The following is a 15,651-nucleotide window of genomic DNA, read 5'->3' as shown; positions in this document are numbered from 1 at the left end:
ACGAACCCTGTTGTCCTTTAAATAAAATCTTCAGATCCGTGCTTGTTTTTAGAGGGGTAGAGAACTCGGTGTGATGTATAAGTGAGACGGGGTTCAAAGCCAATATAGTAAACCAGTTAAGAAGATTTTAAAAAACGGGTTAGTAAAGACTTGGAATAGGTGGTCCCATTTTTAGAGCTGTGGCCTTTGGCCCATTATTTTTTACAATGGCACCATGCACCCGTGGTCCTAGAGCCAGCGTTTTAATGTGCTATTAAATTGGTTTTGTTTGAATTTCGTAGCAGTAGCATAACTTAGGTTCTTGACCCATGCTTAATGTTTTCTTGAAATAAATTTTGAATCCTTTAAAAATATTATTTTGGGAAATTTGACAGTTATCTTAAACTGTATCTTGTATCTTATATCTTATATTAGTATCTTAACTAATATAGGGAGGACTCAATTTCACAAGAATATACTTAAGACTAATGTTGTGTACAAACTTTGAATGAGTTTGAACCTGTTTAGTGTATTGTACCTCAAGACAATTTTAATATACTTAATATATTAGTTAGTTAGTAATCTTTTTTTAAATTTTGAGTTAAAAAATACATTGTATCCTTATTAATAAATAAATAATAATAATAATAAAACTCACAGCTTCCAAGAAGGAGAGGACAACTTTGCCAGTCCATAGGAAAACTCTGAAGCTGCATTGGACATGTTGCTTTTATCGTCAGTCTGAAAATAAACAGCATTTTACATTACAAGTTACAGGTTAATCTTGTTTGTGAAATGTTAAATAAACAACCACTCATACTTTAAAATCTCATTTTCTTAAAAAAATGGTAACGTTTACTATATTTTAACGTATTAGCTAAACTATAATTCGGTAAAAAGTAAATAAATATCTTTGGTGATTTTTTTACAAAACATTATTTAAAATTTTTTTTAATGAAAAGAGATGTGTTTGTAATGTTGGTTGAATCAAGAATATATAATTTCTTAAGCTTAAGACACAATTATAGCAACTTCTCCCCCCTCCTATTGACCTACTGCATTAGAACAATGATAATTCTTTATTTCTTCTTTTAAAAATGAATAATAAATAATTATTTATTTATAAGTTACTATAGCTGCTGTACCCGTGCTTTGCAACGGAGATGACACTGAAGAGGAAAATAAGACTTTTTAATCTGTTATATAAAATAGCTACACATCCGCCTTTGGTTTCAGAAACAAAATTCAATTGGACCTCTTAGTGTAAAAAATATCTTTCTTAAAAGCTAGGCTAACTTATAAGGCCACCTAGTACGAATTATTTGAGACGCTGATGCATGTATGAAAATACTGTACTCATGCGATTTTCAAATGAAACACTTACTTAAATGTTTATTTATTTGAAGAACTTTAATATAATGCCAATAAGGTAAAAAAGAATCGCACAACATAGGGTACTTGAGCAAAGCAAAAAAAACAGTCTATATAGACTGTTATTTGAATCAATAGGTATACCTATTGATTCACATAAAATTGATAAGTTTTACCCTAGGCTAACTACTGAACTTACGACAGGAATCTTTACCTACAGCTCACCATGTAAATATCACAGTAAATAAAAATAAAATAAACGGTATCAGCATTCTGACACATACTTTTCCCATAAGCTTGTCAACAACCTTTATCATGGGTAAGTGGTGAGAGTAAATATGATATTTTATAGATAAAAACAAAAAAAGTTGCAATAACTTGAACCTTAATTGTTACAGCAATGGGGTGTTTTTTTTTATTTTTTTATTATTAAGACCATAACATAGCTTTTCTCAAAAAATCCAATTTTTTGTTATTTATGTTTTTTTTTATAGGAAAATAACATAAGTGACAATAATTTGTTAACCATAATTTTGACGGAAATGGGATTTGTATCATTTTGTTCGGAATTTAAAGGACCATAACATACAAAATTTTGTAGAAAATCATGTGGGCCATTTTCGAGAAAATCCTATTTTTCCGTTATTTTACGGGGTTTTATGGGAAATTCTTATTAAAAATCTAAATTTAAAAATGAAGCCTCGGTGACAAAAAAGTAATTTAAGAAAGTTGTAGTGTTGGTGTCTAGGAACAGTTTAACAACGTCTAGGACGTTTTAGGCAAGTTGGGTGTCGGAAATATTTACCTAGTTAGATTCCCCAATGAGACAAAAAGTGGCCTACAGTGGGCTAACTTTTCTGAGTTCGTCAAAAACTCTTAACAGCTATTTTTCGTTTTGTTAATTTTTTTTTTCTATTCCATCTCCACTACCCCAGATTATCAAATCATACCTGATAACACTATCAAAAAGGTATTTACAGGAAACATGTCTTTTTAGATTTATCAACAAATGTACAACTCTGGACTATTTCTTATTTACAAAGTCGATATGCATACAGTCTTATTTTATACAAAGTAGCGTCAAACCATTTTCATAACATAATCATGAGCAAATTGATGGTTTACATGAATCTTTTTCATGGTCACCAATGGCCTCTGTGTTTTTTGAGAATTTAAAAACAATCCATTTACTGCAAACATTCCTCTTTATAAACAGAGTTGGCAACATTTTCCATACCATCTAAATTTCTATAGTGAACAAGTAACGAGGTGCCATCAGCAGAAATGGTTGACTTACAATTCTTACAAGCTAAATTGAAACTTATGTCATTAATTAAAATTAAAAACAATATGGGACCAATAACCGAACCCTGCGGCACCCCGACCTTTGACCTTGCTGTTTTTTTATCTCTTTCCATTATCCTCAACAATGGGGATGGATTGTCTATTTCTATTATTAACAGTCAAAGATATTAGTATAGATAAACCATTTTTACAATAATAAATACACAACCGTGATAACATGACACATGGCAGTTTGAACGTGGGAAAAATATGTATAATGGTAAGATAATGCGCTAAGCAAGATTGAAACTTGCTCTTTTTTAAACATTGTTCTCTTTTACTTGGAAATGAAACTTAAATTCAAACTTTAAATTTGGTAAAAGATACGACGATAAGGATTTATGTTTGGTTTTAGATCGATCTGTCATTTACAACAAAAAGATAGTAAATAGCTGAAGAAAAATAACAATCATAATATATGCTACATAATTCACAAGTAGATAACTAATGTTGACTTAAACTACCTATTGAATATATTCAATGCGTCTACTGGTCTACCTTAGAAAAGGTTCACCTAGACGTTTTGTAAACCTCAAAGTAGTCTATTTGGCCAACCACGCACCTCATTGAGTAAAGAATATCTCCGTGCTGAGTTATCCGCAGCAGTTTGTTGGGCACCGTGATGGTGTGCACGTACGATTGTTTGCCGTTGTAGAAGTATGTGTCAGGTCGCCAGATACGCTCCAGCATCTTGATGCTTAGACTGAGGTTCTCGATTGGTCCTTTGTAGCTGAGCCGAGAGTCCCTCCACGACTGACGAAAGTAGCAGTCCATCGAGTACTCCTGCAAAATCTTTATAATATTGTGACGTGTCGTTTAAAGTTATAAGAGGTGTTTCAAAGTTTTCAATTCCTATAATTTGTTTTACATTAATCTTGCATAAGATACAGCAAATGTAAGAGGATTCTATTTTCCTAGTTAATAAACTTGTATTCAAAATAAAAACAATTTAGATAGAGAAGTGAGTTCTTCCAAAACTTTGCTAGGTTCTTAGCTACATCAGTTCTTACTATAGTAATGGGAAAATTGTGCATCACATGAAACAAATTTGGAGAAAACCCTATGACGTCAATGGTATTATTGTTGATAATGGATGTGATGAAAATCTGTCAAGAACATATTACAATTAGTTCAATACCACTCTATTTTAGTTCAAAATCTTCAGCGAGTTTCAACAGATGATATAGCAATTATTTTTACTGCAAAGATGATTTAAATCTCAACTAGTTAATTGATATTGAATGCTTGTTCTTATAAAAATCAATATAAAGGCACAGTTTAAACCACTATCTTTAGTAATAATGAAATATATTTTGTTTTGTTAAAAACTTTTATTGTACTATTTCAAGTTGGGAAAATCAATAGTTTAAGAAAAATTTTCTAAATGCTGTAAATAACAGGCTTGTATAGTGTTTATGGTCACAAATTGTTAGTCCCGATCAAACTCACAAAACTATCAATAAACTACAATGATTCTAGTAACGTGTTAAAAGTCAGCAAGATGAAACCTAAACGTTTTCTCACCATATCAAGTTCCGAGACAGGACCCATGCTGCGGATCAGAATGTTGGTTTTGACAACAGTTGGTTCTCCTGAAAAAATAGAATTATACGGTGCTGAATGTGTAATACATATTTTTTCAAACAATTGAACTGTTTCTGTGTATAATAAGGTTTGTTGAAACAAACAATACATATGGTTTGGAAAATATATCCGTGATTGAGTAAGCATTCATTGTTCCATTGTTGTTTTATTGGAACTTGGTTTAGTATCTATATATTAGTAGGCAAGCATGTTTCTTTTAAACCTTTTTTCTCAGCTCGTGTGCATCGCAGAGAAAATTTACGCATACTGTTGAAAACAAATTTTCCTATATATGTGCAGAATCCCTTCATAAATTAAAATAGGCTAAAACATAAGCACAAAAAATGAATTAAAAATTCTAAAAAAATTTACATGGACCTTATGGGTTGCCATGCTGGTGAAAAATAACAACACAATATAAACATAAAATAAAAACAAACTGAAGAAAATCCAATCATATATTTGATTTACAGCCTAGAAAATAGAGAAGTCTGTACGTTAACTTACATATTTTTGATTGAGTTTCGACCACTCGACGACCTCTAGTAACTTTTTTTGTACACAAACAATAATAATGTTTATATATATATATATTAGATACTGTATCTTCTATCTATATATTAATAGGCAAGCATGTTTCTTTAAAACCTTTTTTCTCAGCTCGTGTGCATCGCTGGGAAAATCTACGCATACTGTTAGAATAGTATATTTCATTACTTACTTACTTACTTACTTACTTCCGCAGCTCTACAGGCCTTGGTGGCCTTTGGCTTCTGCTACAATTCGCCTCCAATCGCCTCGATCTTGCGCCATCTCTTTCCAATTCCTCACTCTCAACATCCTCAGGTCCTCCACCTCATCAAGCCATCTTCTTCTCGGCCTACCCCTTCTCCTAGTCCCTTCCATGTTCTGGCACAATAGTTCTTTGGGCTGTCTTCCTTGAGGCATTCGCTCCACATGGCCTAACCAACCGATCCTTCTTGCTTTGATGAAGTGCACAATATCCTCCCCTTGCAAAATGTCGTTTATTTCAGCATTCTTCAATATCCTCCATCTATCCCCTTCCTTCACCGCTCCATGTATTCTTCTTATTATTTTCCTTTCGAACACTCTCAGTGCGTTTGTGTTCACTGCAGATAGGGACCAGGTTTCTGCACCGTACGTAACAACCGGCCTAATGAGAGTCTTGTACAGCTTCATCTTTGTGTTGCGGGTCACCAGCTTGGATTTGAGGATCCCAAGGTTAGCATAATATGCCCTGTTCATTACTATATGTATATTTCATTACTAGGACCGAAAGTGGCATTTTCCGTTGCGCGCTCAAGTTTTTGTGTGAGGCGAAGCCGAACACAGGGAACCCCAATTTCACGTGCGAGGCGAAGCCGAGTATGTGAGAGCTATTTTCACGTACGAGGCGAAGCCGAGGACGAGAATAATGGAGCAAGTGCCGGATAGTAACTTTCGGTACGAGTTATGAACGATACTTTTCATCACGACGCAAAAATACACAAACACAGAATAGCAGACCTCAGTAATATTAAAACTATTTTATTTCTCAATTAATTTGATTGAACATCAAAATAAAATAAAATCTTCTAAAAAGAAACCTACGTATATTTCTCAATAAATTTTGTTTAAACATCAAAATAAAAGAATAACACAACTTTTAAAAATACATACAGCTGATTAAAATCATTAAATTAAACCGTAACAAAACACTAGCGCGCGTAGTGAATAAATGGAGAACTAATTGAGAGCGAGGGAAAGTAAATTTAGAGCGAGGGAAAATCAGCTGATCGATTTTCCCTCGCCCTAAATTAGAGCTTGGGAAACGACTACTTTCATTGATGTCAGCTGTTATCGAAAATAGTTACTTTCGTTAAGGAGTGATAAAAAGATATTTTCCTGTAGATGTGCAGATAGCCTTTTTACACAAATAAACAAAATACAATTATGTCCTTGGAACAAATTTCACAGCACAGTCAATGTGCAAAAATAGAAAACTGATGTTTGTTTTGTAGCATTTTTAGAAAATAACAACATTTATACTATAAGAGGTAAGCTTTAACAAAAATAACCTTGCTGTAGCATCAGAATGTATTGCGATGAGTTTCTTCGGTTGCAATCTGAATCTACCAAGGAATGGATTCAGTCAAGAAGTGAATGGCACAGAAGCAGATAATCTGATCTCAATATACAGTTGAATATCATCCAAGTATGCCAGACGTGTATTGGGTTCCTCAACGTACGCTTTCAACTAACAAATTGTTATGGCTTTTAAAGTAAAAACAACTTTACAAGTAATAAAATAATACGTTGGTTTTCTGAATACTCCATACTGAACTAACTTTTTAAAATTCACTTGGGTTTTGGGTTTTACAATTTATAAACATACATACTTATTTAGTATATCTAAAATAAGGTTCTTACTGTTAATTAATTAAATAAAGGAAATTAAAAATTACTAGGGGACTCGTGCGCAAATTGTGAATTTTAATAGTGTTCGATTTAGAGGCAAAACTATTAATGCGATACGCTTTTACCTGATTAAACCTACTGATTTACGATGATTTTTTTTCTTTTAGACTACAATGTGAAGAGTATTTACCTACCTCGATCTGGTTACAGTCATCAAAAATTATCATATTTAAAATCCATTTGCATAAACGGTTTTGTCTCCTGTTTGCCTATCCTTAAACATTCAACAGAAAGATCAACTGTGTGATTTAAATTAACAAGTAAAACCTTTATAAAGAAAGTTAGTCAGCACCCCTGAATCTATAAAACCGACTTTAAAAAACAAATTGAGAGGGGCGAAGCCCTAAATTAAATCACCTTTTTAATTTACCATTCGTCGTCCCTCTGCTGTATCATTAACTTTACAATGGCACCTCAACGGCACCTCAATTGTAAAAATCTGTTAAATGGGATGGCTGAAAAATAAATGTAACACAGAAAACGAATGTAGCCTACATAGATAGATTAATCTTCAGTCTATAACAGATAAATTTCGTTTGCACTTAAATCATGCAAAAATGGAAGAACAGCTTGTAGGCCCTATGTTATAGCAACCTTTTAAGCTCCCATCAACTATGACAGTATGAATAAAAGATAAACTGGCATTTCAATTGTATCACACCCTCATAGACTTAATTTATAACAATGTTTATTTATTAACTCACTTCTCATTATCACTCATGAAAATCACTAGAACAGTTTATTCTATGTTATAATTTAGTTACAATTCTTGTTAAAGTAACATTAGAATTCAATTTAGTTTCTAACTTAAAGAAAGCAACTATATACTCAAGTCTACGATGTCAAAGTCGTCTTGTATATTGAGTGAAAGAGTCAAAGTTTCTTCCAAGAGTTATATGGACAGGAATACTAATATTCTCCACTCGTCACATTCATTACTTCACCAACATTCATCACCTAACAGTGTTCATTGTCGTTGAGTATATACAGTTAATTATGTATTAACCTAAAAATTTTGTGTATAAAAAGAGAAAAGAAACGTTGATACTAAAACTCGAATAATACAAAACCATTATCGCCTATCTATTAATTTATCACTCTAAAGTATTTAAGTGGAATTTCATGTTTAAAAATTAATATGTTAAACTATATGAAATGTGAAGTATCCGGACAGCGCTGCTACATGACAAGAATTCTCGCGTGCTTTAAGAGTTTTCCCGCGTCTGTTGCAGCTGACCACATGTTTGCTTCTCATTCCTCTCTTGGTGCAACATTTTCAACATATTATAGGAAAACAACACATCAGGTTGATCCAAATGTTGTAGAGAGCGTTATTGAGTTATATATTCAATGAATCTAATCGATAATTTAAAGTGATAAGTTATTATTACAATCCACGATTATAATGGGAACGCAGCTATATTTGACGCAAATAGAACTGGCGGGAGAAGGTAATGTTTTTAAATAGGCCAGCTAGTATTAATCAACCGCCAGTTCTATTTGAGTTAACCATTTACTCTAAGCCAAATATGAATAAAGGGTGGGTGTAGGAAGGAGTGTGATGTCTTGTGTAGCTTTGTCACTAAGTCCAGCTGTTACAAGTCAGGACCTTTTTTATTGAGTGAAAGCTTTTATTATAAGCACAATGATTACACAGCTGGACATAGTTTCGAACAATTAGACCTCCAAGGCTACTGCGGAGAACAAAAACTGTATAGGTTAGGTTAAGTTAGGTTAGATTAGGTTAGTTTAGGACAGGTTAGGATGACGTCATGTAAACCAGGACATTCCTTCTGCCGGCAACTCACCCCTACCTGGCTTGGACTTGGGCGCAACTAAGGAACATTTTTTGGGACCCTCAAAGAGACTTCATCAGTGTTAGCGATATTGGATTTTAGAGTCACATAAAAGCAATGTTAACATTGTATCAGAATTTAAAAAAAAACTTCTTGTGATAAAACAATGATTCCTGATTTCCTAGTATACCAAGTTATAAACCTAATTATACATTTTCAAAACTTCTTTATAAATAACACCAACATGCTGCTTCAAATGATGTTCTGTCAAATTAAACATTGCTCTTATGGGAATAAAATCCAATATGGCTGCAACTGATGAAGACTAATAATCGAATAATCTAATAATAGAACCGGCAGTGACAGTTTGAACACCAGGCGAACAAAGACCTCTCAACTACTCAGCCATAAGTGTAAAGTGTACTACTGTATAGGATATTCTTGTTTATACATTGTCATAAACATATACTTTCGGGATTAATTCCTAATACTCTTATATAAGTTTGAAAATTATATAAATAGATTCCGACACATAATCTGTCTAAGGTGACAAACTTAGTCGAATTATAGGAAAAGTGTACGTGATGCAATACTTTGTCCCCGAGGATCGTTCTATGATACGTGCTCATCTTCTTACACCATAACTAACGGGGTATTTTCATGATTCCCCATGAGGCGTTACGGATCGCTTGAAAGCTTTATTTTGTTCTTTGTTTTACTACCTTCACTTTCAGATCATTAAAACTTCTGCCGACTCATTTCTCCCAGTTGACCAACAACACTAATAAAAATACAACAATCATGGTGCGACGTGATTGATTGCAAAAACTATTTTTAACTTGCACGCAGTACTTGACATTGTAAATATATGGGACATACTTTTATTTTAGTCTATATCTACTTTATCTCTTATTTTATCAGCTAGGGTGATGTTGTTTTTCTTTAAATTTATATTTTTTGTATTGTTGTCATAAAATAAATGTAATTATCTGGTTTCTTTTGCTATTCGCAACGGGACAAAACGCAGAAGAGTACCTATAACAAAATTACACGACCAGCATTGACTTGAAATAAAACCAGTACAGTTGTACCTCCTTTAGTTCAATAGTCTGTGTGACAGAATAATCTAAATATTTTATTGAAAAGTAAACAAATGAATTGTAAATTATTCAAGTGTAAACAATAAACAAGTATTATGTAACAAAATAATGCAATTATCTGGAAATCTATAAGTATAAAAGAGGATGTTTGTATATATATATATTTAGCAGTGATAAACTCAGACACCGCTGAACCGATTGCCACGAAACTTGGTACATACGTGTAGAATTTCATGGAATAGGTTTATACACCATCAATTTCGTGATCCGTCCAATCGGCTCCGCCCCAGTGGCTCTGAAGTTTCCCATGTTAACCTTATGAGAAATGGAATTAATGAATCTTAACAGCTGTTTCAATTAAACAAGTTGGTTCTGTTCTATGATGTTCAATAGCATTAAAGTTACAAGGATTACCAACAGGGTGCAGCACTATTATTTCTTTTACATTTATGACAACAGCTAATTTGCAACCAAAAGGTGAGTGAGCATAGCGAACGAACTTCAACCTGGAGGCGAGTTAGCGTAGTGAACGAGCTAACCTGAAGGCAAGTGATCGTAGCGAACGAGCTAACCTGAAGGAAAGTGAGCGCGGCGAACGAGCTCCAACCTAAAGGTGAGTGAGCGTAGCGAACGAACTTCAACCAGGACGTGATTGAGCCATGCGAACGAGATCATCTTGAAAATTAAGAAGTTAAACGGGGCAAAGCCCGCGGGTTACAGCTAGTTGCCTGTAAATACACAGTATTTGTTATCACATTCAACATAATGTTTATTAATAACCGATATTCAAAACTACAACAAAAACAAATAAAAAACAGTTTTTAACAAACGTACCGGATCCGCGGCTGTAGTTAGAGTAGACACGACAACAGTGAAATGAGCGGATTTATTGAGTGGGAATTCCTGATCTAGAGCGTAAATGAGCTATTTTGCCTTCTGTTTACAGGTGTGGCAATGTGATCATGCAGTGGCAGAAAAAACAATAAGTTTTATGACTGTAAATGATCATTGTTCTAAGACCATAAACAATGGAATAAAATGTAAAAATGTATCTAAATAATTCTTTAGATTCAAACATTATAAAGTTATTGTTTTATGAAATGTTCAATAATTTTTATTTTGAAATATTCAAATATTTTAGCCAGTGAACATTAAGGAGGATAGTTGTACTTTTTCTGTTTGGTTATGAAAAGGATACGTTTACCTCGAAAATTGAGATCCAACATCAAAGTGAAGCCACGAGTCAATAGGTGACATATGACGGCATCTTATTTGTTATTATGATGTCTTTACGATGACATGGCATGGCTTGATATCAGAGAGGATATTAGTACAGTTTCGTGAATATACAGATAACTAAATAAACTATAAGTAGTAAATATTAAATATTATACAATACTATTATACAATATTTTTAGTTAAAATATTTTAAATATTGATTTCATGACAATTTACCGGGACCTTAATGTTGCTCTAACAGCCCAAACTCCCCCATTCGAGGGAGCGAGCTAATCTAGTGGTAGAGCGCGGGACTTCGGTTCCCGAGGTCCCGGGTTCAAATCCCGCCAATCACCAATGGATTTTATGATACCCTGACCCCATCTAGACTTGATCTGAAGTAATGTGGAAAACTATCCCGTGGACTAGAACATAGAGAAATGAAAATCTGAATGCCCAATTGTTTCAGTTTGACCATTGACTAAATCTACTCTTCAATGGGTTGACTTAATCCCTCAGCCGCCTCCAGCTTTGGCGCGGAGTTATAGAGGTCGCCAAAAATATATAATGTCAAACTTCCCTATTTTCACCCCACGTTGTAATTAAAACAGGTTTGATTTTCTGTTTATATTTAGTTGTTATTTCGTCACAAGCATGGCAACACATAAAGCCTTTGTTAATTTATTTAATTTTAAAATAAAATTTTCGTGTTTATTTTTGAGCTTATTTAAAATTATAAACATATTATGCACATCTACTTAAAAATATCTTTCTAACAGTATGCGTAGATTTTCCCTGCGATGCACACGAGCTGAGAAAAAAGGCTTTAAAGAAATATGCTTGCATATTAATATATAGATATTCTTTAATCAAAGAATATAGGCCTAAATTAGTACTAACCTATTTAGATTTGATAAAATGACTAAGAATACTTTCATATTATTTGTTCATTTTTAATAATGGTGAGGTAATGTTCTGCAAGAGATAATTGGGTAATTGATATCAAGATAAGTGAAAGACACTGTTTTCTTGTCGTATTCACGACGTTTCGGGATCTTGTGATCTACCGGCATCAGGTGATTTAGTACCTCAAGATTTTTACACAAACCAGGCCGAAGATGGAAAGTCACAATGGGAAAAAGCCACACAGATAACTGTATAGTATTGAAACTAAAAACCTTGAAAAATAGTAATTAGTAGTAACTGAGGTTTGTTATGTTTTAGTACCAGGGATTTACTTTTTCACCTGAGGACGGTACTGATTATCAGACCACGAAATGTAGTGAAAATCTTCCGACGATTACAACATCTTTTCCTCATCGTGATGGAAAATATTTGCAATATTACCTCAAATAACAATATTTTTGTAGCTTTGTTGTTTCTTTTTACACATCGAATATTTATTTGTCCATTCAGACGTGTTCAATGTAAACACGACTCCTCTAAGACGCAATTGTGTAATGTGTGTTGTATGTCATTACGGCCAAGTTTAGCGCGCGTTGGCAGTGAAATCCAAAACTGCAAACTCTGAAGCCTTCACCACAAAATGGACTTTACTCTCCAAACTTTTGCCCTTGTTTCGGCAGAGCTTTATCGAACTTGGGGATCCTAAGCTTATAAAGATACGTTATTGAAATATCAGGATGTGTAAAGTGGACCATAAGGTTTTGTATGTTAGAAGTACGTTAATGTTTTTCAATCTCCATACATCAACATCATTTATATACTTTTCACTTTCTCATAAATCATTAAATGAAGAAGAATATTGTGGAAATAGAATCAAGCTTTTATTCCATTATGGGCTGTTGTCTACACTGTAAAATTAATAGATTAGAAGAAATTTAAAAATGGGTTCTCTTATTCCATCAAGATATGTGTAAATATTTATGGTTATTTTAGAGTAATTTTACGTTTTTGAAGTGTCAATGGCTAATTATGACCAATGCTCAATTTTATAATGTCGTATGAAAAATGAATAAAGACGTTATATAACGGACTACCGTACCATTGAAGTAAATATATTATATTTACTTCGATGTACCGTGCCAACAAGGCTGGTTAGTTGGAATCCTAAGAGTAGTTCAAAGTTGACTTCCAAATTATGTCAAATATATCCTTCTAAAATTCCTTTTACGGGGAGCGTAGTCTAATGGAAGAGCGCGGGACTTTGGTCCCTGAGGTCTCGGTTTCAAATCCCGCCATACACCAATGGATTTTATCCAAGTGATAATGCCGTGACCCCCTCAAGTAGACTTAGCCTGAAGTAGGCCTGACGTGGAAAAGATTCCGGGCTAGAGCCTTGAGGCATTTAATAGTGCACCCCCTCAACTAGATTTAGCCTAAAATTATGTCGAAATATTCCGTGTTAGAACCTGGAGGAATAAAACACCCTAAACGGTCAAGTAAGGGTAAAAGTAAACTATACCTTTCCCATGATTTGGCAGTTCAGAACGCTCGTAGTTCTTCAGCAGATTCTCCAGAAGGTGGGAGATATTTCTGGAGAAGTCGCTATCGGCATGTCAGAGTATTCTGCGGTAGACGGTTGTGCCTCGGTCGATCCTGGGGGCTTCGCCCTCGCGGCCCGCGGGCCTCTGGGTCATCAAAAGGTTCTGGAGGCGACTGTTGGTCCAGACTGCGGCCTCGGAGTCATTGCCTCGGTACACGTGTTGGATCACTAGACGAGACGCGTCGAAGCTGGAAACTGCTTCGTTCCTGTTGACGAGAATAATTACTTTACATTACCTCATTATAATTTGGTAAAATACCTTCTTGTTATTTTACTATATTTTTCCATATTACCCTGGTTCTTAAGGGTTGGCCTTTGGTTTAAGACCCGGGCTAGTCCTAAGTAGATGTAGGGTCAGTTTTTGTCATTTGGATGATAAAAAAGCACATCTTGAGGTCATCGACGGTTATGACACGTTAACCGCGATGTATATCGCCTTCCATCGGCGCCGCATGGTCAGCGAATTGTCGACAAGTGTTAAATGTTGCGTTTCGTGTGTTTTTTTAGTTTAAAACTTCCAACCATCCAAAACGCATATTATTACATGGCTTGGGTATGCTAAGACTATCTTCATATTCACTACCGGGTGTCTGCAAACTACTTATACGGATAAAAAAATAATAATCCGCAAAAAACTGGCTACTATTTTAATATCAAGCAACAATTACCCTCCGTGAAATAATTCAGAAATAAGTTGGGAGCGTAAAATGAGACTTGTCTGAAGACTGATTACTTTAAGGTAGAATTAGCTCAACAGAGTTCCGCTTTTAGAATACCAACTACGTCGTGTTAAAGGCGTTGTTAAGGTAATACCATCGATATAACTACTACGGTAATACCAGTAGGTCTACTATGCTTTTCGAAGATTTTATGATACAGTACATAAAATATTTCCTCTGTTTTCAATGTTTTGATATCAAAATCATCTAGCAAAGTGGTTTACACATTTACAAGTTCAAATTAAAGATTTGACATTAGGTATCCTAAAGAAAAAATGATTGTGATTAAAATTAGATAGATAAATGGATAACTTATTATATAGATAATAGATATAGATAGATAGATAATAGACATAGATAGATAGATAGATAGATAGATAATAGATAATAGATATAGATAATAGATAGATTACTATAGATTACAACTTAGATAGACAATCTAGATTCAAAATGGGATTTTCTACGATATCTACAGTTACCTAAAAAATCAATGTAAGAATATTAAAATGCAAATATAAGACTCACCAAAACAAAAATTATCAAAATATTTTAATTTTAATCATAATTCCTAGTCTTCGTTGATAGTTTTTCAGTGTGTTCTTTTCGAGATACAATTGAAATTAAGTTGAAAATAAAATATCAGAGGGAGATGTTACCAATCGGTTCATAATTATATTTTCGTGTTTCTGCGTTCAACAACAATACAGGACAAGAATTAACACGATCAGTTTCATTGTCACACGAATAATGGTTTAGGTTAACAGTATTATCATTGACTATTGGATACTATTATATAAAATAAACGAGCTCGATTTCGATCCTTGTCTTTTATTTTAGTCAAAAACTATCCTATAACACATCCATGATTTTTAACCTGAAGAATAAGTCTAGTTCTTAACATAAAACACCCTCATTTAAATAGGGGTACAGGTCCGCAGAAAACCTGCGATATATTATTGGGTTGAATATCGATATCTAGCAATTATAATTCGTTTTGATACATAGATTATAAAATATTTTCCCCCATGTAAACATCAAATTGAGCTATGTTTACGTTTTTATTAGTGTTAAATAGATGTAAAATTCGTATCCATCGAGAAAGTTAATGACCAGTTAACGTTTTTATTGTTGTTTAATAAATGTAACTAACTTAAGTTATCCATAAGCTATTCAATCAACAACAGAATGTAATGACTGAAAAACCAATGTTTGTAAATATAGTCATTAATTAAAATCCAAACTAAATCTTGTTTATATTTTAAATATTTATTCATGTTTCTCTTGTGAAAATATTGTAAAAATGTATTTGCCTAGATATCCCCAAATTTACTAATATTTAGTTTTACTAATATTAACACATGTTATGTGTTAATATTAGTAAAACCGTATTGTCTCGAAATATCTACAATTTATACCGGTAATCAAAATTTATTCATTGGCTTATCAAAATTATTATTCCAAACAACTTCTACAATTAAATACCATGCATCTGGGTTCAAGATTACAAACACATTTCAACACATGTTTTAAATATGTGAACCCCATATAACTGAAGA

At 33.5% G+C, this 15,651-nt stretch overlaps 1 protein-coding gene across 1 annotated transcript in view; it reads right to left on the bottom strand.

Moving 5' to 3' along the window:
- The window catches only part of LOC128990088 (gamma-aminobutyric acid receptor subunit alpha-6-like), a 132,795-nt gene that overhangs the window by 5,907 nt on the left and 111,237 nt on the right, over positions 1-15,651 (bottom strand). Inside the window, exons 3-6 of the mRNA XM_054412324.1 lie at positions 13,296-13,582; positions 4,219-4,286; positions 3,257-3,477; positions 638-720 (exon numbers count right to left, since the gene is read on the bottom strand). Coding sequence (XP_054268299.1) covers positions 638-720; positions 3,257-3,477; positions 4,219-4,245 — 331 coding nt within the window. The 5' untranslated portion in view covers positions 4,246-4,286; positions 13,296-13,582. The remainder of the gene's footprint in view (positions 1-637; positions 721-3,256; positions 3,478-4,218; positions 4,287-13,295; positions 13,583-15,651) is intronic.

Source organism: Macrosteles quadrilineatus, unplaced genomic scaffold, assembly GCF_028750875.1.
Source record: "Macrosteles quadrilineatus isolate MER2022 unplaced genomic scaffold, UCM_ALF_1.0 Scaffold_3__2_contigs__length_128488019, whole genome shotgun sequence".
Lineage (NCBI taxonomy): Eukaryota > Metazoa > Arthropoda > Insecta > Hemiptera > Cicadellidae > Macrosteles > Macrosteles quadrilineatus.
This window is presented reverse-complemented; position numbering and strand designations above follow the sequence as displayed.